The sequence below is a fragment of the Cottoperca gobio genome, chromosome 16 (genome assembly GCF_900634415.1).
Source record: "Cottoperca gobio chromosome 16, fCotGob3.1, whole genome shotgun sequence".
NCBI classification, from domain to species: domain Eukaryota; kingdom Metazoa; phylum Chordata; class Actinopteri; order Perciformes; family Bovichtidae; genus Cottoperca; species Cottoperca gobio.
Window position 1 is genome coordinate 19,419,691 of NC_041370.1, and position 26,451 is coordinate 19,446,141.

The 26,451-nt window shown below is 38.8% G+C and overlaps 1 protein-coding gene and 1 long non-coding RNA gene across 3 annotated transcripts; both read right to left on the reverse strand.

The window, feature by feature from the left end:
- Positions 1-1,195: 1,195 nt before the first annotated feature.
- Positions 1,196-10,608, reverse strand: LOC115021849 (DEP domain-containing protein 1B). 2 transcript variants are annotated; one of them, XM_029452568.1, is made up of 12 exons: positions 10,427-10,608; positions 8,101-8,366; positions 7,834-7,978; positions 7,555-7,682; positions 6,863-6,993; positions 6,724-6,771; positions 6,306-6,446; positions 6,051-6,217; positions 4,753-4,929; positions 3,613-3,795; positions 3,245-3,446; positions 1,196-1,758 (listed from the first exon to the last, which is right to left on the reverse strand). In XM_029452568.1, exons 1-11 carry the CDS (start codon positions 10,472-10,474, stop codon positions 3,282-3,284), a joined length of 1,599 nt encoding a protein of 532 aa, XP_029308428.1. In that variant the 5' UTR covers positions 10,475-10,608; the 3' UTR covers positions 1,196-1,758; positions 3,245-3,281. The 2 variants fall into 2 exon arrangements, with proteins under 2 accessions (XP_029308428.1, XP_029308427.1); XM_029452567.1 differs by having other exon boundaries at positions 1,196-3,446.
- A 12,377-nt stretch (positions 10,609-22,985) lies between these two features.
- LOC115021648 (uncharacterized) lies at positions 22,986-24,079 on the reverse strand. The gene is made up of 3 exons (XR_003833750.1): positions 23,823-24,079; positions 23,561-23,745; positions 22,986-23,257 (listed from the first exon to the last, which is right to left on the reverse strand). It is a non-coding gene; the product is annotated as an uncharacterized LOC115021648 (long non-coding RNA).
- Between the last annotated feature and the right edge of the window lie 2,372 nt (positions 24,080-26,451).

The window sequence follows — 26,451 nt, forward strand, 5'->3', positions numbered from 1 at the left end:
CCAACTTCTTCGTGTGCCTTTTACAACCGAACGCTGAACAATGCTGTGGTAGCAACACCGAGGCAAATATAAAATACAAGCTGTTGACGGCTTTTGTCACACAACATTTCCAACACGCCCACTATTTCCACTATCATGGTCTCACTTTTCTATAATCATTGACTTGTGCCAGCATTATATCTGCGGTGATGACTCCAAAGTGTTGTAATGTGTAGGATGACTTGCATCTCTTGTGCTGTCACACTAAAGCACTCATTCAGATCCCAATCCTTGACAGGAGGATGCATGTAAATGTTTGTCTCATTTCAACTCATGTTCCCTGCATGTGCCTCATGTGCAACTGCACATAACAGCCAAGAACGAGGAACAACACGGTTACATTTGACAATTACAATATTTATAGAAAAATCAGTATCAATGTTAATTCATTATCATCCTTTTGAATTTTTCCAGCACAGAGCAGCAATTCAAGTGTAACAGTTATTCCAGCATTAATACATTTGTTCAAGTGCATTTAGAGAAAATCCATATAGGAATATCAGCACGTAGTCATTATAAAAATAAACAATTCAAAGTCTAAAATTAAGTGAAATACAACGTGATGACAGAACAGCAGAGACATGTACTACCAAGCAGGTTAACCCTGCTGGGTCTTCAGACCTACGGCGGTGGTTCTGGGATTAAAGATCAACTCGTGTAAAAACACCGTCTGCTGACTAATCACAGCTTGGTGCGCGGATCGTAAAATATTATGAAGTTATAAGGTGTATTAAATCATAATCCAGGCTAAAAGCAACAGTCTAAACAGCCAAATGGAGTAAGAAGAGCTGGTCAACTATTTCCAACTGTGTGAATGCGTAAATTAACAAGTTTATAATATCACTGCTCCGTATAGGGCGTGTATCTATAATTACATGTGTTTATTCCGTAATATTAATGTGTTGCTTGGATGTATTCTTATGGTGTGAATGGCAATATTTTAGTCTTATTGTTCAGTTGCACCCCTGTGGTGTGAAACGGACTTGGGGGCAAATAACAAATAAATATATATATGCTTTTATATACAAATATAAATATATATATGCTTTTATATACAAATATAAATATATATATGCTTTTATATACAAATATAAATATATATATGCTTTTATATATATATATATATATATATATATATATATATATATTCACTGTATGTCAGCTTCTTGAGCCGTCAGCTGCTGTGCAACACGTCTGGGTCGTTTGCCGACAGTCCCAGACTGTCTGCTGTGGGTGATTATCAATATATGAAAGCACGTCTGCTTACAGATTTGAATGATGTTTTTATTTGCTCCCATGAGTTTTACACAGCCGGGGTTGCCGCTGAAAGTATTGCATGTATTCTTATGGCTTGTATGATAATAATTTGGTCTAAGTAACTCCTTCATTTAATAGAATAGACTAATGTAATTATAGTAGTATAGTAAACTGTTACTTTATAGCCCGGATTAAGTGTTTAACTTCTACGCATTTGTTTATTAAAGTAGTTTACGCTTCATTTGTGCAATATGACGCGCTGCTGACAGCACACTTGTACCCGTTTGTCAAACCCCGCCCCTTTTATGTGAACGCGCTCATAGCCAGACGGAGAACATCTGGGTTCACTCACCGAGTTGAGAACCACTGTCGTAGGACCGCTTAGCGGGATCGCGGTTGTGAGGGTTAGTTAAGTCAACAAAGATATCCTGGTCTGTTGAACTTGCTTCGTAGTGCCGGCCTCTGGTAACAGAAAATAACAAATGACATTGAAAAACCATGAAAGACATGCATCAAGAAAAGAGTTCTTATATCCAGAATAAAACATGGAATGAGTTGTTTTAAGAGTGCACGTACAGCAGGACCCGTCAGGTAAGGTGGAAGGAGGGCTTAGAGAGAAAGGACATTTTGTAACAAGTGAAATGTTTGATTTTGCTTTCCTTCCTTCTTCTGAGATTATGATTCAGCATATACATATATACAAATTATTAAGTGTAGTTGTACACTTTTCTTATAGCAAATTTAAACTACATTTCCCCCTGGCCTTGAAGCTTTCCCCTCATTTGTGAGGTATTTTTTGCAGTTACAAATGCAATTATAGAGATATGGATAAAGCTCAAGTAGAGCTTCTCAGTTACTCTGTAACAAGTAACACACTCCCTTTCTTAGCAAGCCCTTGATATGTTCATTGATATTAAAGCGGAGATACTGTAGGCCATATATTTTTGGCATCATTGGGCAAAGGTTCCATAATAACCTTTCAGCATATTGTAACTCAAGTGGACTGAGCGAAAACTCAACTTCCAATCACACGTGATCTCAGAGAGAGAGCGTTCCTATTATTGTTCTGCAAATATTAATGCGCTTGTACGTGCCTTCGATAATATCCTGATACAAATACGGACAGAGATGCTGGATGAGAGCTTTATTCTCAAGGTCTGCCGCTTTGTTTTTTTGCCTTTTCCAGAAAACAACATACCGTGTAGTACCACTTTAAACACAATACGCTAAAATGTTATTATGGAATTTCTGCCCAATAATGCTACAAATAAACTGCCTTCTCCAGTTTCAACTGACAAATATAAAAAATATACATTTTAGATTAAGCTTGGAGTTGCCTAGATTCAACATCATAATGACCATTCTACATAAACAGTATTCATAATGTAAAATTAAATGCATTTCTGCATTGCAAGAGTCAATCTCATGAAATTACATAATCTGTTTGAAGGCTATTTCATGCCAAGAAATGTATCTGAACATGTGTTACAGTAGAAAACTATATACAAATGTTTCAAGAGTAGGACGCCCTTTGATCATTAAGTTTTCGCAACCTCTAATAACTTAGTAATACTTTTGAAATGCATTTCATTCAATGAAGTTATAGGGAGGGCAATGTCAGTCACTTAATAGATCTTTCTAACATAAAGTATCTTAGTAAAAAATGTACAACTATTTTAGTTCATTTTAAGAAACATCAGTGGTTCTTTTAGCGTCAGTGCATCGTTTCCTATACTTTGCTCAAGTTTTCTAGCAACACAGTAAAAATGTAATGTGAAAAGGGTCAATTCACTAAGAGTCAGTGTAGGTGTGTTATTATTATTACTACCATTATGTGTATTTGTGTGAACTGACCCTTTAAATTATTATCTTAGTTCAACAGTGCTAATTAACAGCCAAGTAATTATTTTTAACATTAATTGTATGCCCAAAGCATCATTACAGCCACATTGTTCCTCGTCTCATGAGTTGTGTGTACAGCCTGATCACGCCCTAAAGCTCCAGCTCCTCTGGAACGGCTGGAAGGGTTTCTTGAGGTTGAAAAACATGAGATGAGGTTTGAGTCGTGGGGTTTTCTCAGGCACTACAGCAGCTTTGCTTTCCTCGGTGGGAAGTCGATTGTGGTAGACATCTGGGTACGACCTCTGGAACTGAAAAAGGGAGGATATGCATCATAACTGTACATGAACAGCAAAGACATGAATGTATAAACACATTCATAAGTACATTTTGATCAAGAGCAGTGTGATGTTGCTGTGTTTGCCCTTCACGACTTCAAAGAGGCATTTCTCTTTTAGCACATTAGTGTAGCTGTACCTGTTTGAGCCTTTTCCTCTTGTCCTTGGCAGGAAGTTCTTTGTCTGCAATCAGGCCTTCCAGCAGCGCCTGCAGGGGGGTCTGGGTTCCTATCACCTTCTGATCCTCAGACTCCATCCTGCGGATCTGTTTACAAAAAGCTGGAGATGCACTGAAGTCTGTGTCTGAACCTGCGTATTTGATCTGATGGTAGACACAGAGGACTCGATTATTATGATTAATTAACATATTTAGTGATACACTGTGTGACACAAACTATGATATTCTGGATATTTGCTTGACGTAAAGGAAATGTACTGCATCCTCATTAGTAACTATCATGAGCACACAATACAACTCAAGGCCAAAAGTTCTAATGCAAAAAACACTTTCAATAAGTAACCGTAGGAACTGACTTACGATGCTTCCACTGTTGGACTAAAAGATCAAATCAATCATTTCTAGGCCAAACAATGTTGACTGTCAATACATACTGTTCTACATTTTCTGATGTGCTTGCCAAAAGAAAACACATGCACACATCAATATGAACAAACGGCACAGAGGAATACAATAAAAGGAGAAGGAGCCCTCTGACTACAGCAGGCACAACATCTGAGAAAACTGTTGATCGGCCTGTGTCAGCTCTGATGCTGCAACGCCACACATGACTCTTGTTTAAATTAGCACGAGACGCTTTAATGGGCAGAGTATTTTAGTTTCCAAACAGAAGAATTTAGCTTCTCAAGCTTCCAACTGAGACGATACCAATTACAGTGCCAGGCAGGTGGAGCAGAGGCCGAGCGGTGACAGCTGGAGGCAGAGGCAGAGCGAGGGCAGAGAAACGCCCAGAGACGTTGCAAATACAGCAAAATGAAAACATCCAATGTAGGTGTTGGAACAGATGCAAAATGCAAGAAGTAATTTTGCCAGATGGGACACTCTACTTCTAATTCTACTCACATTAACATTTATGTAATATCTCGATTTTATGCGTCTTTAATGTCTACATTTACCCGTGACTGTACCACTTCACCACGCTTTGTGTTTGGCAAAAGGATGGAACCAATCCGGTACATTGTCTTCACAAATGATGCAGATAAGGCTCCGTACACATGGACTCATTCATTAATGAATTGTAAGTGCAGAGAGTGTACTGACTTGGACTCTTTTGAGGTGGGACAGGTGCTCCTGGACCTGGCAGCGCAGCTTGGAAGGAACCTGGAAGATGGTGTTGTGGTGCTCCATCATGAAGGTCACCAGTTTGGTGGAAAGCAGCTCGTCCAAGTCCATCTCATCCACTGAGCCCAGAACGCAGTGTGAGAACATCTGCACCATCTGGACAGAGAGCACAACAGGAGGGTGAGCAACCAACTTCCAGCTACAGTAAGCACCAACTATACAAATTACATTACAATAAACAATAAATCCAGTTATAGCCTCGGACCCCACACCGCCTTAATGAAGCTTTTAATATTTAAATGTTATATGCAGGGTTACAGACTGGGCTCGCTTTGAGCCTTCAAGTATTACCTATACAGCAAAATATATATTTAATATAGTCTGAGTTGCTGATAAAACATCAATATTAGATGTGCCGGTTCTGGAGGCTAAGTTCAGATGATTCTATATTGCTGGTGTACGTAGCATCGAGGGCTGTACCGTAGTCTTTTTGTTTGTTTTGGTTTTACAGTCAAATCTTCTATTTAGGTTTTTTGAATGAAGCTTCAAATGTCTGAGTCATATTTTATGCAATCCCCCATTTTTTTTTATCTTTAAACAAAATCCTCAATATGAATAAAGTGATCTTTTTTTATTTTATTAAATTAACTTTCATGAATATAAGAATATGAATATAACTTGTCAGTGCAAGCAGAAGGTTTCATTATATTAAAACATGTTGTGAATTTTGGAAACAATTACATTTATCTTTTTTTCAGAAAATTTCGAATTTCTAATAATCATAGACAAGAAAAAAGAAAAGAAAATACGCAGCATTTAAATGTTGATTTGTTGATGTCAACGTTATGAATGAAGCTCCAAATTTAATTTTACTGCAATAAAGCTGCAACAAACACTATTTTTGCAGTCATAGGTCTATCGCTAGGAACCCTCTTACTATATGTACCGCAGGTTCAGACCGTTCTGTAATCCAGAAATGATTGTTCCCCTCCTATTGACTTTTAATAGGCAGCAAGGATTCTGGACAAACCCCCCACAGCTTCTCTCTGCCACGACGCCTGCATGTTTTTTTCCCTTGGAGACCGAGTCAGAGGTGTTCACCTTTCAAAATCCAATACAAACAATGGCAAACGAAACCTCTCTTACACAATATAAAAACGTTTAATAAAACGGTTGTATTAATTATTTATCATATCTGTATAAAATAGTTTGTTTGGGATTTCCCAACAATCCTACTCCTATTTGAATTCGTAGTAATAACTGTTAGGTTTGTGTACCAGTGTGCAGGTAGTGATGAAGTCATTGAGTGGAGGCAGGTGGGGGTTCTGGCAGACCCGGGCCATGAGACGCAGTAAAAGATGGAGGCGTCTTCGGTTGGCCGGTGGCAGTAAGAGACAGCTGACTTGCAAGGCTTCAGTGGCGACCTCCTGATCCTGCAGCAGACCTGCAGAGACATAAGGTGAAGAGTCCTACGCCTGAGGGCAGACACACAGCGTACAAATATCCGTAGATCCACATGATGAAGCACTCACTGAGAATGTTGACAAAAACTTCATATAGATGGAAAGTGAGCAGCGGTTCTTTGAGCCTCTGAAAGTAATCTGCTACTGTTTTCAGAACATCCCTCTCGAAACCCGGATACACTGGTTGTTTGCTTCCATTCCCATTAGGCCCTGAGGAAGAAGACGGATGCAGTTTTGAGTGCTTCATACACACAATGAGAAACCTACAGTTAGCCACAGTTAATATTGATATCAACCATCTGGAAAATATGGCACCTTCTTTCAAATGATCAGTTTAAGCTTCAGCTTCAGGCTCACAGGCTTAATTCATTGTTTTAGAGATTTTACTTATGTCCTTCAGGTACTTTGACCCACTGCAGTTCCAAAGCAGATTGTCATTTTTGTTTTGTTAAGTCATTTTGAGAATGAGCATGAAATGTATACTTACAATTGGCGAGGCATTTCATTGCTGATACCACCCAATACGGCATGTCCTCTGGAGATGCAAAAGGAGATATGTCAGTCATAATGTTTGAGTTGCAACAAAACAATTGCTTTTTTCAAAATATGAATCAAATGCATCATACCGGCTTTGTTCTCCAACACGACTATGCCCGCCTTATTAACGCTGAACACGTTATGAACGATGTGCTTGCCGTTCACATGCGTTAGGTTTAAAACTCCATCCAATGACTTCAGGCCCAACACCCTCTGTAAACTAAAACAACAGAGTTGGCATCAAGTGTGTAGAGCAGTGGTCCCGCGTCACCCTGGGGGCGGCTAATGTCCTAACGGGGAGGTTTTTGCTGCTTGTGGAAAACAAATATACATCACTGTCCACATTCACTGTGGTATTGCATACATGTGTGATGTGGCTCCATCAGCTCTACTTAAAAACAAGACAACAATGCTCCGTCAGTGAGTCTACAGCAAACAACTAACAGTTTTGTTTTGTTTGAACTTGTTCATCTTAAATATAAGCCACTTTAATTTTGAAGAAAAATGTAATAATTAACATTTTATGTTAATATTATATATACTAGATTATACTACTATAAATCTGCAAAGCCCCCTTTAGACTGACTCCACTGATTTCATAAAACATAACATTATATATTAATATTAAATCTATGGCTGCAGAACAGCCTATTGTGCATATAGATGCCATGAAGGGGTGCCTGGTATAAAAGAAGTTTGGGAACCACTGATCTAGAGCATAAAGATACAAACAACATGAACGGTGCAAGTGTTTACAAAGTGATGTAAAAGGGTTACATACTGCTCAGCTGTCATGGATTTCCAGATGTGGTCCACTTGCTTTGGAGTGATCTCCTTCCTTCGTATGAGCTTGCACTCATGCACATCCCCAATAGCTACACTGTGCCTTTTATTCCACAAATCTGAGGTCTGATCAAAAAGGAACAGAGACATGAATGAAAAGGTTACTTTTGACTTACGTTGAGTGAGCAGAAACACCAACAGCTCTGTGTCATAACAATCCAATACAACAGTCTAAGCAAGCAGTGGAATAGCTGAAACATCTCTGTCTCTTTCCCACCATGACAGCAGACTTCAGGGGTGCACTGTTTTCCCGCTGAGGCAATTCTTCGTAGTCATCCCAACGAATGAGTCTGGGAAGGTCACGGCTGTCTCTCAACAGAGGCCTTGTTGGGAAAGACTTCAGGGGAGATAGTGTTGGGAACCTGCAGAGTAAGACAACAACAATGGGCTCAGCTGAAAAGGGGGAAAAACTGTGAAGATGCAGCAACAACACCAATGGTGTATCAACTAACATCAATGACAGTACAGGATGACAAAGTAGCACCTGTACAGATGGCCATTGTCTTCAAAGTCCTCGGTCCCATGGCGTCCTTTGATGTCTTCAATGACATGGGCCTTGAGGAACTTCCTGAGTAACTGCAGAGTTTGGTAGCGAGTCACCTCAGGCCCAAAATTGTAGTTGCGCCTCAGCAGCTCATGCAAATAATCCACTGCCTCAGATCCTGTGAAACTGCAATCATAGTAGCGGAAGTGTGCCCAGTGCCTTCTCAGTGGCATGCCTCCACGGAAGAGTTTTATGGTTTCATTCCACTGCATAAATGGGAGACATATGTGACAAAGAGAGGGAGAAAATGTGGTGTGACAAATGCTGTAGAATCTGTGTCACAGACAAAGAGTGTTCCTTTGCAATCTAGTGAAATATACTGTTAGATATCGCATGTAAATATTTCACTTTAGTGTTCACAGATCAGATCTTATTCAGTAAAAAAAGCCAAAATCATAATTTTGCCAGAAACACTTGTAAAACCATTACATACGCAATTGAAAAAAAATGTTTCCCTCCAACTTAATCAACAAAGTACACAGCTGATAGAGCCCAGATAGCAGCATTTTATAAGTTCCTGTTTTCAATGTGAAGAAGGCTGTTAGCATTTGTCTCTCATTTCATTCAGACTATATTTATGTTGAAGCACTAAATCTGTGCATGCAACAGTCACTGTCTCTCTTAATAGTGATTGAAATCACACACAGGATCCAGGCCACATTCATCTAGTCAACAAAAAGTAGGCAGACATCCCAACAAATAGAAGTATCTCCCCGTAGTGATTTGGATGGTGCCAAGGTTATATGGATGATCAGATCTCACAAAGTATCCAGATGGGCAGGAGAAGAATGATGGAGATAAGAGCAGAAAGATGCAGGCAGAGAATTCAGCTACACAAGATCATTAGAACCAAGGAGAGTATCAAACTGTAGGAAGCAAATTACTGGTCTGAATCTTGAAAAGAGCTAATTGTGGAATGGGACAAATGTAAACATTTAAGACAAGTAAAAGCCAAGAAGCTGGCCTTGAGCCCAAACTAAACTAGTGTAGAGAGCGAAATGTTATAACTTTATAAGTCCCACAACGGGGAAATGTACCTTGTTACAGCAAAAGAACATATGAAGTAAACTGGAGAGTAATAGTTAAATAGAATAAAACTAATATAAGTACAAAGAGGTTGATAAAAATACCAGATAGGTAACAAAAGCCGAACAGGATAGACAGAAGCCTACAATGACATAGCATATACTGCATTCAGCCTAACTCTAGCTGAATGAACGACACAGAAACCAATCAGGAAAAGGATAAAAGAAATAGTACGATCAAGTCTACATTTCATCATTCCTGATCAGCACTAGACTTTCCAGTACAGATTGTCTTGACACTGAGTGTCAGGCCATCTTTTTATTTGACATTTTGACACATCACAGTAAGAAAGGCACAGGTGCAAATAATAAAATGAATAACAGCTGAATTCCATTTAGCTGCTCTGGTTTCAGGGTCCTGTTATTGTGCATGCTGGCAGCTCCCTGGGACACAGCCATGTTAACATTAGTATTAACACCTGCACCTTTCTCAGTCATTTTGAATCAAGTCCAAGAGTCTGGTATGAAAGAGGTTTACAGGAAACATTTAAACAGCATCAGGTGGGTGAATTAACTCACTAACAATCACATTTGCCTTTACATATATGCATGTTCTGATATTGCATGTTACAACAGGAATAGCCTATAAATAATGCATGTTTTCGATTTTGCAATTTGCAATAATGTAGCCTATGCAGTAATGTGTTAGAGTTAAAAGGGGTTAAAGATTCCAAGCCACAGCAAGCGAGCCAGTAACAACATGGTATGTTTTGTATGATGCTTTTACATGAAAGGACGCATGATGCATTAACACAGCAGTTACTCGAAGTGTAAACACCTTAGTATATTCTTGTAAATTAGGTTTTAATAAATACTAAATTACATTGCGGCATAGTTGGGGAAACAGTTACGACAAAACTTAGCATATTGAGTTTATGATGCTACGGTCTACCCACTTGAAGGCAGAGCCCAATTTTTTTCACAAAAGTTGCTTTTGTTGAACATACTTTTAATGCTGTTTTGCGAGCCTTCCTATTTTGTCAGGACGATTTTAATAACGCTTGAACTCCCTACAAGAGTACAAGTAAAACGACTGCTGGCTAAATGTAATTACCGTTAAACCCGACTAAGTTTGAAAGTAAGTTATCTTAACATGAAGCAAACTTCACACATTTAGCTTAGCATGAAGCTTTTCAACGTCACATTTGTTTGTGCATTGCTAACGTTACCAACAGACTCACCAGCTTTGTTGCCCTGTACGGACCCGTTCCTATGACTTTACCGTCCATTCTGAGTGAAAACCCACGTCACTCGTATGAAAACATGGATATTTACAACTTTTAAAAAGATTTCTAAGCCTTCGGCTGGAGTAAATTATGCTACAGGTTAAACCTCTCAACAGAAACGTTGCTGCCAACTTTGAATTTCCTGCGTCACATCATTTGAACGACGTGATTAGACAGCGAGCTGGTCACGTGACTACACAGAATGCAGCTTTTGTGAAAGACAATACACGCATCAACATTCAACTGCCGCTACTACCAAAGATGCTGCTACTCCTACTAATATACTACTTTTACTACGGCTACTCCTACTATAATAATATACATTTACATTTTGATGAGGTTTAAACAAATAAAAATAAAACTGTTTACTCAAGGATCATATAAACGCACAAAAGACTATTTTAAATACACTTTCACAACAAAAATCAAACAAATGAACACTATTTTTCAATGTTATTGTACTATTTACTTAGCAAAAAATGACATACAGATATTACTAATTGCTCAGGTACTATTTCTATAAAAATAAGTGACACATTTTACATTTTGCTAGATTTGCCTTTTTTGTCCTTGGGCCAGACTTTGGTCAGTCAACCCTGCTTCATTTTGAATTAAAAGTAATAAGTTAGGATCAGTGTAATGAAGCTATTTATACATGTTAACCTATGTGGAGTCAAGTCACAATAAGTCTCAATGCATGTTGACATTACTTTTAAAATATACTCAAATAGCAAGTGAAATTATCTTTTTTTTCCCCCCATAGAATCCTTTATACAGCTTTCGGGTTAGACTGCAGGTATGATAGGACTGTCTTGATGAGTTTTATTAGACAAAGTAAAAGGAAATAATTGCAGAGATGACCTTCTCCAAATCAGTGGCACTTACTAATTGAAGCGGTCCACAGAGAATGACTGCACAACCCCTTTAATAACCTTCTTTCCAAATGTTTAATTGGAATAGAACAAGAAACACTTATTGAGAGCACCAGTGAAGCTTTGAGTCTTACAGTTTTTCAGAAAAATCCAGTAAACTTCTTTAAACATGACCTTGTTCTTGTAAGGAAAACACTAAGGAAAAACATGTGCTTTGTGTATTTATTTTTACTGCATGTAAGAAATAAATATTATTGGTCATCCGGCTCCCTACGATAAATGAGTATAGGTAGGTGGGGAGCCTATACATCAGGGCACTGTCATTTTTTACCAAGTTTATCTTTTTACAAAGCTATGGCTTAACAGGGATTCAGAACTAATCCATTAGATCAGGGGTCTTCAATGTTTTTCAGGCCAAGGACCCCCAAACTGATGGAGAGATGGAGCAGGGACCCTCTACTATATTGTATAACATTGTGTTTTATATTAAACTGGGCCTAGTGCCATGTATAAACATAGCTACCCTGTTATTGTGCATTCAATACTAAGCTATTCAATTAATACTGAATGTGTGCATTGCTGACTGAAAGATAATGTCTTCTGCCTCCATTTATCCGTTTGCTACAATATGTTTGTTGGTTGAAATTTCTTTCTTTTTTTAATACAAAATTGTCTAATCAACCAAAAATGTCACGACCCCCTGTTGAAGACTTCTGTATTAGATCATAACATTGTAACAGATTACATTATTTTTCAGTTTTGAAAACAGCCTTGGTCTACGCCCACTGACTGGCATTCTAGTTGCTATATAAACTATTCCTAGTGCATAGGAAAGGCATAGGTCTGTTGAATGCAGCCTAATCAAGTCAAGGCTGAAAAATAAACTCATTCATCTGGATACAATTGATAGCTAAAGGTCCACAAGCACGAGTGTCAGAGATTGGTGTTAGCTGTTCTCGCTTGGTCAGTCATCGTGAATACATTTGGAACTAAATAAGCCTGAGATCTAGGGCCTTGGTGTAGTAACTTTAGCTGTCTTTGGGTTTTTCAATGCCTGACATCACTGTTGAGCCTTATGGAGGTGTCAAAAGCTATTTTAATGAAACATCTCTTTACCTGCTCTGATGAACCCAGTGACTGCCCGTAGTCTACATTTAAACACAGTTACACATTCCACTTGATAAATATGGCTCGTTACTGCGCCTCATATCTCATCCTTGAGTTTTCAGGGAAAGGTCACAATGATAACAAGATGAGGCCAAGAGTAAAGATACTGAAGACTTCAATAACGAGATGGGAGGTCAAGGCAGCGATCGATAGAGGAAAATAAGAAATTGTGTGCCTGAGCAGGACAAAACTCATTGCAATAACTCGCACATCATTGAATCAAGATTACGCAATATGATGCCGATCAGATTTCTGCTATCAGATTATGCCATGTATTGGCACAATTGAATTTTGATTTGATTGTATTCAACCTCACCTTAGACGTTTTATTTTCTTACAACATTCAAAGTAGATTTAATTTGTCTTTTTTGACACTGATCAACAAAGAGCCTTTAATGTCAACGTGAAAACAAATATCTACAAAGTGAACTAAATGAATATCAAATACAAAACACTTTGTAGTATTCAACCCCACTATGTCAATATTTGTAGAATCAGCTTAGGCAGTCTGTTAACTCTATCAGCTTTGCAGCAAAACACATTTAACATTACAACCAAGACAACCAGTGACCTCAACGTGTAGCAGTGCAAAGCAGTGACACAATGTGAGAGGAAAGACAGCTTTATTGTGCTGATTGTGTTGTCTGGGGAATTGTTGAAAGTGAGCTACCACCGCCCGGATTTTAAGAGGCAGTGGAAAATGATAATTTTCACCATTGAGTGGACATGTGAGGAGGTGTGAAGGCGCCGTCTTGATAAGGGCAGATTATTTTTGGATACAGAGTTAATGAGAAACCAAAGATGGGAGAGTGAAGGTTGATATATTTGTACCAAACTGAATGTAGTCCCTGTAATGTTATTGGCTTTCATTTAGATTTTTATTAGCTTGTAAATTGGCTACTTGTTAAAAAAAAGTTGGCATACGGAAAATGAATCTTGGCACGGATATGTGCTGGCTTCACCTCAAAAAATATAGCATGGTAGGTTCTGAGATTGAGCCATTAGAAACTCATGGACTAATGGATGACATCATGCGTGTCGTGAAAGGCAAGATTTGATTGATCGTGTAGTCTGTCACGTCTCTCGGCAAGATCTTATGACTCTGTAATCGCCTAACCTGACACAGTGACCATCGTAACGGTCAGAATAAATGTTTAGTCTGAACCCGGCATTAGAGTAACATTTCGATTGAAATAAACATTCAACATATTGCCAACTTTTCAAAAAGATAAATGCACTGCTTTTGAGATGTACAGCTCTGTGTTTGGCAGGTAAACCTATTGTTCCTATTGCGTGAAAGACATCCTTACTCTCAGACCTGTCACTATCCAATGTGACTGGCAGCTTCATTGACAGAGGACTTGAGAGAGGCCATACTGCTGAGAGATCAGGGAAATCAGGTTTGGGCCTTTGTGGCACAGCATGTACTTGTCTTGAGTGCACTGGTGGGAAAAACGACATGCATCAAGTAGGAGGAGGCATGGTACGAGTGCAGCAAGAGAGAACTATTTGACACGAGCACATAATGAGAAACATTGAACTCAGACAGCTGCTACTCCGTGTGATATTAAACTGCAAGCTCATGACATTGTTATCGGTCTATTTGAAGTTCTACAGATTGATCAGGAACTCAATTTCAGACCACATGTAGAGATTTAAAGAGTATAATGCCATTTGATGTCTGTGTTATCCCTTTGGCTTTAGCTTTTAAGAAGACTATTAAAACAAGCATTGCACATAAAGACAGCCAGTGCAAAAGTTGGTAGCTCAAGCTGTCCAGATCAAATACAAAAAGGCACCAAGGAAAGATCACCTGTGATGATACTACGTCCTGTAGGGGCAACATGTCATTGGAATGTTGGCATAAAATAACCTCACATGTCAAACACATATTATATATAATGCGTTATTAAATCAGCTATAATTGATATTTTCCTCCGCCAAGCAGGCTATGCAGAATAACAGAAACTAATGGCTTTCCATGAAACTTGGTGGAAGGGTGTAGAATTGGCCAAGACGGAACAATTTTGGAGTGGATCTGGAATCACGGGGCACATCATTTTTTCCATTATAAAAACAGCTTTGGCAGAGGTCTGCGCACTCTGAGTGCCCTTCTAGTTTTTGTAGTGTTCATGAATCAACTGTCATTGTGAAAACAATGAGACAATGTGTAAGTGATGAACCTACAGTTCAATCTGCAGCTCCCATCCACTTTATGGAGCTTTTATAGTGAGTTTCAGCTCATGTTTTATTTTCCTGTTTTGGATCACTCTCACTGCTCTCATAGCATTTTTCTAAAAATCTATTTTACCCACTGTTTGCTAACAAGTTTGCCATTGAAACTTAAAAGATGATGAAATGTCAATGTTGTGTTTACAACTTGTTTCCATTGCCTCCATTTGGCAACACTTATTTTATTTATTGCAGGTTCAAAACACAGTAAACTACCACTTTTCCATGCTGGCTATGGCCTTGCACTCAGCGCTCTCTTTAGTCATGTGTCATTTGCTGAATTCTAATAACAAAACGGCACTGGGAGAGTGATCATACTGAGATATCACTTAATTTGTATTCAAGTGCCCTTGGTCTCTTTGAGCAAATGGAGAGATGGTAAATAGACTAAGTCTAAAAGTCAATTTAACACTGCCTCACAGATGACTTTGCAAAACCGTCACATTTACAGCTTAGCCAATATCTGCACAAAGAATGATATGATTATGATCTTTCTCATAACTCCTCTACTTTGGTACTATGATTAAGACATCTCCCCCTTTTATATTATATCATATTTACCTATTTATCAGATAGTAAATTACTACAACAACAAGATAAGCTCTTATTTTCCGCCTTTAGCACTGTGCAGTATGAGGTCATAGCAAATGAAGCTGAAAGGCACATCTGTACACGCTCCAAGGTCACTGCTCCACACACGCATTCATTTGAATCATGCTACTGTATGTGAATAAGTATTGAGGATTACTCTTTGAATAATCAGCCAGTACCTACTTGACTCCCAATATTCAAATGAATTACAGCTGTTTTCAAAATGTAGTTTCTTACTGTCAGTAATTAACCTTATTCATTTGCACATTGGTTAGTAGCACTCAAATACTGACTCACCTTATTTAGCTGTAACACAGGAGATTATTAAACTGTTAAAAGAGCAGGCTTTCCAAGATTGTATTTCAGATTCAATTTTACCATTTCAACACAAGAAATATATATCTGATGAACAAAATATTAACTATAAAGTAGTATTATGAGCAATGGCAAATGCTTTAACTCTCCTCCCATGCATTAAGATACAGTATATCTCAAAAGTGAGTACACCCTTTAGATTTTTGCAAATATTCTGTTATATCCTTTCAGGGGATAACATTATCCTACTGAAACTTTGATATAACTTAAAGTAGTCAGTGTGCTGCTTGAATAACAGTATAGATTTATTGTCCTTTGAAAATTACTCAGTACACAGCTGTTAATGTCTAAACAGCTGGCAACAAAAGTGAGTACACCCCATAGTGAACATGTCCTAATTGTGCCCAATGATGTTGTTTTCCCGCCCTGGTGTCATGTGACTCGTTAGTGTTACAAGGATTCAGGTGTAAATGATAAGCAGGGCTGTTAAATTTGGTGTTTTGGGCACAATTCTCTCTGAATGCTGGACAACATGGCACCTCATGGCAAGGAACTCTCTGAGCGGCTGAAAAAAAGGATTGTTGCGCTTCACAAAGATGGCCTTGGCTATAAGAAGATTGCCAACACCATGAAAATGAGTTGCAGCACAGTGGCTAAGATCATACAGCGGTTTTCCAGGACAGGTTCCACTCGGAACAAGGCCTCGCCAGGGTCGACCAAAGAAGTTGAGTCCACGTGCTCAGCGTCATATCCAGAGGTTGGTTTCCAAAAATAGACGTGCGAGTGCTTCCAGCATTGCTGCAGAGGTTGCAGAAGTGGGATGTCAGCCTGTCAGTGCCCAGACCATACGCCGCACACTGCATCAAATCGGTTTGTATGGCCGTCGCCCCAGACAGAAGCCCCTTCTGAAACCGATGCATAAGAAAGCCCGCAAACAGTTTGCTGAAGACAATGAATCCAAGAACATGAGTTACTGGAACCATGTCCTGTGGTCTGATGAGACCAAAATAAACCTGTTTGGGTCAGATGGTGTCCGGCGTGTGTGGCGGCACCCTGGTGAGGAGTACCAAGACAAATGTGTTTTGCCTACAGTCAAGCATGGTGGTGGCAGCATCATGGTCTGGGGCTGCATGAGTGCTGCCGGCACTGGGGAGCTGCATTTCAATGAGGCCAAGTATGTCTCCAGACCTAAACCCAATTGAGCACATGTGGGGCATCCTCAAGAGGAAGGTGGAGGAGTGCAAGGTGTCCAACATCCGTGCGCTCCGTGATGTCGTCGTGGAGGAGTGGAAGAAGATTCCAGAAGCAACCTGTGCAGCTCTGGTGAATTCCATGCCCAGGAGGGTTAAAGCAGTGCTAGATAACAATGGTGGTCACACAAAATATTGACACTTTGGGCACAATTAGGACATGTTCACTATGGGGTGTACTCACTTTTGTTGCCAGCTGTTTAGACATTAACAGCTGTGTACTGAGTAATTTTCAAAGGACAATAAATCTATACTGTTATTCAAGCAGCACACTGACTACTTTAAGTTATATCAAAGTTTCAGTAGGATAATGTTATCCCTTGAAAGGATATAACAGAATATTTGCAAAAATCTAAAGGGTGTACTCACTTTTGAGATATACTGTAGTTGACAGTGTCAACTATCTTAATGAAGTGCAATCATTGAGATTGATTATACATATTTTATTATTTATAATATGTGTACTTATTTTGCAACTTAATCTGCTTTTGTTTAATGGTGTATAGCTAAACTTACTCTAAAATTTTGTTTTGTTTAAGGGAGAAGGAGACTGAGGCAGAAGAGAGGAGAGCAGGGAGAGGATGGAGAGCACGGAGAGGATGGAGAGCAGGGAGAGTCTTCTCCACACCTCCCGCACTGCGAACAACAGAGGGTCTAACCACTTATCCCAATTACGGCCATCATCGTGAACAAACTTATGGACCATGTTCTTCAGCGTTTTGTTAAACCGCTCCACCAGCCTGTCTGTCCACGGATGGTACACACTAGTCCCAATGGAGCAGACACCAAGCGGTCCGTACAGCTCGTGTAACGTGCGTGACATAAAGGACGTGCCCATGTCAGTTAAGATCTCTTTCGGGATCCCAACTCGGGAGATAACATGGAACAGTTGCCATTGCCTCCGGATATCACGTTATCCAACACAAAGCGATATCCCCGTGCACTCCGGTCAAATGGCCCGATGAGGTCCATGCCAATTCTTTCAAACGGAACCGCAACGGCGCTTTTGGGGTTGCCGGCGGGTTAACCAGCTGGCATTCGCGGCAAGACGCACACCACCGCTTCACGTCTGAGCGAATGTCCGGCCAATAAAATCGGGCCATGATCCGATTGAATGACTTGTCGTATCCTAGATGACCGGACATGGGGTTATGAAGAGCCGCCTGGAAAACTGTTTCCCGACAGCGATAAGTGATGGCCTATTTCAATGTCAAAAAATAAATACAAGTTCATTTGTAGTTCTAGACATATTTAGGGTGTTTTTTACACACTTTTTAAAAATCTCTCCCACAACATTATTCCGCTCTCCTACTATTATTCAAATTAGGCGTTGATGTGATAGCGACTTTTAGGACAGCTGAATGAGCATCCCTTCTTTAGGGTGTAGGGTGTAAGTACAGCGGCAACCCTCTCTACGGCAGAAACAGGAACTATCGTATAACTGTCTTCCAAGCCTGCGCGCATCCAGTTTGGTAGCCCCCAACCTGCTTCCCTATTAGCTAGCCCCCAGTGTGCTTCCCAGCCTGCCAGCAATCAGTTTCACTCCAGACTGCCAGCATCCAGCATCCAGCCTCCACACCCGTCCATAAGCCTTGGGTTCCTGTCTCAGCAGTCCACCTGTCCTGAGCTTGCTCCAGCCACAAATCAATTCCTGGGAACCCACCTGGCCCTGGGAGTTCCTCGATGCTTCTGTCAGACTCAGACGCTTCGTGGGAAGAAACCAAGCTAATCAAATAAGAAATGACCTTGTATTTTAATAAAAGTACTTAAATCAATATGCAAAAGAATATAAACAACATGTATTATTGTAAATGTATTAGATTTTCATACAAGATACTTAAGCTTGGAAAGATGTGTGACTTATTGGACTCAGCAAATAATGAAAAAAGGACCATCATGGTAAACAAAGGCTGTCCAATCTAGATCTGTGGGGAGCGAATGAGCACAACTGTTTTTTCTCACTGCTACAAATATCACAAACTAAAGTATTAAAACACTTCCCATGATCTCACACACGAACTGTATGCTGATGGCAATTTTCTCAGCAATTTGAAAATGCCAGTAGGCTATGAGACGTGAGATGTGATTTAAAGTGTGTTGAAATCCACAGTTCATTTCCTCAGAACACTCCAGCAGTTCATAAATGCAACAAAATGAACTTTGAGAGCATGAGTGGAGAGGGAGTGGGGGGAGCCACCCCCCTCCCCCTGCCTGCTTCTGATTCAGGTGATAGCCTGGTCTTTTCACCACTTTAACATTTCTAGCTTGATACACACGACTGGTAAAAAGGGCTTTGAATTTAGATTTTTGTGGCAGGGAGATAATAATAATCTCATCTGTCAATCAAAAAGAGTAAAATAATCACCTCTGAAACTTGTCTTTAATCATCCTGGTCATCCAAGAAAATCACTGACTGAAGTCAAGAAGATGTGAATGAGGGAAAATGCACAGAATGATGGACAGACTGGTCGATGTGGCAACAATTTCAGTCATACCCAAGACGCTGCAAATCATTTAGATTTTCTATGTTTATTCAATGACATATGTTGCATCCACAGCACCTATTTACAATGGTGTGGGACTTCACAGATGCATGCAGGCCGTTGAATAATACGCTGAATAAGACTTTGCATTGAAATGAGTAATTCATTTCTCCAATCTTCCCATCTTGCACATTGTCGTTTGACTTTTATTTTGTTTACATAAAAATGGAATACATTTTCGTCATAATTCTTTTTGTTTTTGTTTTGTTTTTACAGGTTTGAAAAAAATTGTTTGTCAACAACGCAGCACAGGAGGAGGTATATTTGTTGAAAAATAGAACTACTTAGAACTACATTATAGTGTGTTATAAACCATGTAATAAGGTGTATGCACTGCTTTTGAATGCTAAATAGGGGGGGCTAAAGTAAAGTGGTACCAAAAATGCTGGCATATAAAAATAGCCAAAACATCTACAGTTTCCTATTTGAAGATGAAAATTGTATAAATATTAATATAAACACATTTCAAATTCTTCTGCAAGTTGAAACTTTTTTCTTTCCTAAACAAAAATGATTTGTCAAATGATCAACTCTAGTGATGGTAAGGCTGTCTATCAGTCTTCTCAACCGGGACTTTGTAATAACCTATTACAGGGCGAAATATCCAATCAGAGCAGGAGGGAAATGTCATCATTTAACTCTTCCTGTCCACATGGAGCATCCTGGAGACTTATTTCTCTTCACACTCTGCACTGGCTTATAGCAAGCTCATAGCTGCAGCTGGTGTGGTGATAACTGAAGTGACTAGTATTTCATGTATTGATATGCCTTGGCACACATTAGGTTTGGCAAAACAACAGAAAGAAACCACATCTGATCTATTCCCTGGGGTGCCAGTGCTTCCTATATTCCATGAAATACTCCTGAGACAGAGGTCCAACTAATTACATCCTGCTTTCTTGTTGGACACAGCATGAGGTAGATTACCTGTGCCGATGAAGATGAAGAACCTCTCCTGAGATACAACTATTCTCTATTAATGTCAGTTCACAATACAAGGTTTTGGAAAATAAAAACGGACATACAGATGCTTATCTGGAGTGCCTCCCAACCTATAAAACGTGGAATAAGACAAGGTAGTAATTTTTTTGAGGGCTGCTAGATCAGAAAACATAGGATTCAACAAGCTTTTCAGATTTGGCTCCCCTTCCTATGTCACATGCTTTCTCTTTAGGATAAACCACTAAAACGAAGCATTTCAGAAAGAGGGTGAATACAGGTATATTCAGACAGACAGTGTGTATTTTACATTAAAGCATAGGTCTTCAACAGGGGGTCCGTGGAGGTACTGCAGGGGGGTCGCAAAATTGTTTGTAGATAAAGCAATTCATTATTACAAATAAATTTGTTTTGCTTTGCGCATTCACATTCCCTCCTCCACTGTACTTTGCGAAGGGCGGTCAAGAACGATCACAACTTTTCATTAATATATATCAATGTATTACCGATATTTCGTATACGCCAGCATACGTTTCTGCCATACGGATATGTGTGACAGGGCCTTAAGATAGGATAACTTTAATTACCCTTACCTAAAATTGAAGGAGGAGCTATGAGCGAAAGTGTTTTCGGCACCGTGGTGTATAAAAGAGGCTGAAATGATCTCAAACCACGGCAGGAATATACAAATATAACTGTTCCTTCTGTATGCATAATTATAGTTATTTAAGATGATCAGATTTGCGATCCGACTTTCTACCTTTCAACGTTTGTGTAAATAAATAGAATACAAAAAGGCTCAAATATATATTGTGTGAGTTGTATTGTTTTCCCACTCTGTCCCTCTCTTAAGCTTTATGTATCTATAGTAAAATAGCAAAAACAACACAATTACTGGCTGAGATACATTATACAGACTATTGCTAGCTGTTGTTTCAGAGCTGTGCTGTGTGTAGGGGCTGTAGCATACCTGTCAACCCTGCCGTTCTTCCCGGGATTATCCCGTATTTTTCCTTCTATCTATCTATCTGTCTTTAAATATTGTCCCGTAATTATCACATATTTTTAACCTTTCAAAAATAAAAATAGGCCTAATATAAAAAAGTGTACAGTGGTAAAGTGGCCTCCGGTAAAGCATGTGGCAACTTTAGTTGAAAAAAGTTATCTGCCAGTAAACACACAGAAGAAGAAGAAAACAGGAACAATAACACAGAAGAAGACAAATAAAAAGCAAAGTCGGGACAACTCGTGCTTTTTGTAAAGTGTGCCATTCAGATTTTAGCATTGCACACGACGGAAAAAGCGATGTTCGCCAGCATGAACAATCGTCCAAGCACAAGCAAAAACAAAAACATACACTGTCAATGACTTAATTTGTGACAAGAACTGTTTCAGAGGCAAACCAAGTGACCACAGCTGAGGTAAAGATGTCAATGTTTTTAAAAATAATATAGCCTTCAGCTAGCCTTGAGGCAGACAAAGTCTGCAACCTTTGTTTACAACAGGTCCCTTGAAGATGCTAGGGACTCCCACACTGAATAAAATGTATACATGCGATTAAAATACATACATCTTATAAACATGTCTGTACAAGTAATACATACTTTAAATAAACATGTAATTCCTGAACCCGTCCCTTATGTGTTTACATTTACATTATATGGGTTGGGGCTGGCTGGCTCAGAGCTGTTAAGGTAAGGGCGGAGTCCGCCAGAAAATGTCCCTTATTTTGAAATTCCAATGTTGACAGGTATGATGACCACACTGCGAGAGTGCAATTGTAATATTGTATTTAGTTCCATCATCGGGGTAACTTTTGTATTTTTGACAAAGTGCAGACAATTATATGATAGATAATATGCATGTGTTTAAGTCTGCATCAGTAAATGAGCTGAACATTTGATCTTTTATAAACCCTGATGGTTTTTTAATGTTGTACTTTTTACTTCATTAGATTTATTTGACATTAATTACTGTTTACAGATTTAGATTAATATAAGTTATAAATCAACTAATAATGATGTATTATTATAGGTGAGGCTACCCAGCCATATATACAGTAAATAAAAGTGACTCCACCTTTACCACCTGAAACAATAATGATGCCTTAATGCATCAATAATTATAACACAGTGATATATACATGTGTATGTGTATATATATATATATATATATATATATATATATATATATATATATATATATATATATATATATATATATATATATATATACATACATGTATATATATACATACATGTATATATACATACATGTATATATATACATATATATATATATATATATATATATATGTATATACATATATATATATATATATATATATATATATATATATATATATATATATCTATACGTATATATATATATACATACATGTATATATACATATATGTATATATATATATATATATATATATATATACGTATATATATATACATACATGTATATATATACATGTATGTATATACATACATGTATATATATACATATATGTATTTATATATATATACAAGTCTCACGCTTACTCAGAGCGTGAGACCGGTACTAGCTGGTCAAGCAGTCTGGCTCTCAAGTCTCTGACTCTGACTGACTCCTTAATTTTCCCCACATCAATGTTATACCCTGTTGTCTGCAAGAATGTGTAAAAATTCAGTAACGCAGCATCATACGACAAAATAAACACAAAATGGTTTTGGAAAGTTTGTCGAAAGCCCCAAAGTAGGGAGCGGTTTGCTTGGCGTGGGATGAGATGCTTATCCATGGTGATGTAGAAGCTGTCAATCTTGCTCTTCTGACGCCCAACAGCGAGGACCCTGCTGGTTGCGGAGATGCTCCTCCAAACTGCAGCATGACTAGGGTTGAGATAAAGAAACCTAACATTACAAACAAGAATAATGTGCAGCCACAGAGAAATCTACATTATAGAAGTGATCAGTTATTCAAACATCTTCTTACTGGCTAGTGCAAGATGGGAATGCTTGTGAAGACTTCATTTCAATTTCATTCACTTTTTAACAACCCTCTTTTACACATGTGGCTAAGAAGGTGACGTGACAATTATAATCACCTTAATAATATAATTACCTTATGAAAAACTAAAAGTCTTTTTGGAGATATGACAACTGCTTTAAACAAGCTAAACAAATACAACTCACTTGTTGTCTCATCATGATCACTTCCTGTGGGACTCTCTGCTGACTGCAACAAGCCATGCAACTCTGGGTGTTGAAGTAAGCCGCTTAGCCTCTTTTATGACATTTGGACTGAAGAACACATCCCATTTCTGAAGGAGCCTGGAGGATGTTTCATGATCAAATAGGAGGGTGAAGTCTTGAACCACCTTTACGAAAGAAGATATCACCGTTACTACTACAGGAAATGCGTCAAGCCATTGTAAACATTTAATTCCAAACTTACCAATCCTTTGCTATCCAGGAATCTTGGGAAGGTGCAGAGGATATCAACACCTCTGCTTAGGTCATTAACACGCTTCTGACGGTGCTGAAAAGTTTCTCTCATTTTCTGAAAAATCAGGGAAATGTCTGTGGTATGGTTGAGCAAAGACACGTCCTCTTGGCAAGCATCCCCACCCGGCTGTCTTTCTACATTAACAGCTCGTTGGACATTTGGGAGAAGTGTCCATAGGGCTATTTGGTGATGGTGCAGATCCTCGACAAATCTTTCGTTGGATTGCTTTCAGACGCCAAGAAATGTATCCTGTGCTGCCTTGCAGCATCATGGAAGTGTTCCTGAAATAAAACAAAAAAATATTTTGGTCATACTTTAAAGAACTCAAATGTCAATGTCATACAAACACCGTTGTGTCATAATATGCACGTTTGATATGCAACTTTCATGCAAACAAAATGAATAGTCCACCCATCAACTGGTGCTCTGAGAGGTACATTTTCACTTTTGACTTTTCAACCACACTATCAGCACAAATATTAGATGGATTGCCATGACATTTTGTAAAGGCATGTATGGTCTCTTGAGTGTGAATTGTAATAACTGGTGGTCTTCTGACTTTTACCCATGGAGCCATTATCAGGTGAGAATTGCCGTTAGTCCAATACTTTGGTTTATGAACAAAACCCTGCAAAACTATTGACATTCCCATCAGCCCCAGTTGTACTTTGTGTTTAGTACTAAGCTTGCTAACATGTTCAACTAAGACTCTGAACATCATAAACATACCTGTACACATGTTTGTGTGAGATCTGCTCATCCCTGTAGATACATTAATTATCGGTCCTCTTTACTGCTCACATTCAAATTCCACCATGATGGCTCATTGAAATACAGTCCTCAACAAAGGTATTCACTAGATGCAACACTTGCAGCTGAAGCATAAGGAAGGTTATTGAAGCAATCAAAAATACCCTTTGGAGTTTCCCTGTAATATTACATTCTCACTAAAACCCATTTTGCGTATCCTTGAAGGAAAACAATAATAAGGAATATTACATAGCCTTTCTAAGTATATGGATCTTTTATGGAATGGAACGGCGTCACTATCCCAAGAGCATACTCTTCTCTTATAGCTTTAGTGGGGATGTGCCCAAGCTTTGTTATGACCTGTTTAGCAGACACTGCATCAAGTGTATCCTCGATTCTTTGTCTCTTGCTCGGAACCTCATCAACATTCGCAGTTGATGCACTTGAGCTGAAGCTTGAAGCTTGAACTTATCAGAAGCAGAGGATAAAGGACCATCCGGAGAACTCTAAAGAAAAAGAAAAGATATTGATAATTTTATTCTGCTCAGTGATTGATTATACTGGTCTTTTTTATCTTACAATCACCTGAGAAAACTGTCAGCGCCACGTTGCCTCGTCCAATGAGGTCTCTGAATATTTTTGTATTACCTCTGTCTCCGTTGCATCCTTGTATACAACTTTCGCATCAGGCAAAATCTCTCAACGACTGGAAAAGACAGATCAGACTGAATGTGCTTTGAAGTAAGCAGTTTCTTGCCACAAAGCAAATTATTTTTCCTGTTAAATACATTGTTCACATAAAAACATGTTCACCATTGTATAATAATTAGACAAATCAAGCATTTCCCCCTTCACAAAACCCATTCCCTCTTAAGTCTGGATTTGCTTTTCTGAATTTACTGTTGAGGTATACATTATGCTTTACACCAGTGTTACTCATTGCGCGGCTCGCCAAGCTTTAATTGGTGGTTCACGTGGCAGTGGGGTAAATAAAATATTCTAAATATATTTTGTCTCTAATAGTGTTACCCACATTCTTCTGTTAGTGCTCTGATTAATAAATGCATTGTTTGATTTGGAAACCATAGGCTTATGTTGTTTTTATTCAGCATTTCTGAGGCTATTCCTTGGTTAAATCAACCTATTTTATTTTATGAAAAAGTTTGGGACTCACAATTTTTTATTTACCCCTCTTCACTATATTGTGGTGCCGGGCATCTGTAGCCGACATTCTTGTCATTCTAGACATGTCGTGAATTGAATTAAAAGTAAATATATGAGTTGACACAGCTGCGCATCACGTGATATTTACTTGACATCGCTTTAAAATGACGAGGAAAGGATTTCTCATTTTGTTAAAAGCCTGTTGCCTCGAAAAGAAGAGGAATCGAGGATGTTCAAAGGGGAAAACGGGAAAGCCCTAGTGTCTGGCTGAAAATATATATAAAGAAAGGGCGTTGTCACACTCTGATTGGCCGAGAGGGAAAATGCTCCAAGCTGCTCTCAATTCTTAATTAGGAGCCAGCAGGTGATCTGAATAAACTCCAATCAACTCATGGGAACTGTGAAGATCAGCTAATAGTGTTGATATATGTATGTTACTACATTTTACTACTCCCATAGTATTAATAATGCCGGTGATGTATAAGGGGACAAGGTGCAGGTGTATTGAGTATTCAAAAACCTATTCCCAATTTGAAATATTGGGTTCACTATATATATTTTAAAGCCACCACCAGTGGCAGTGGGCAGGGCCACAGAAACACACTAGAGCACATGTTTTATGGAGGGCATTGCATGAAGAAGTGAGAGCAAGTCATTTTTGGCA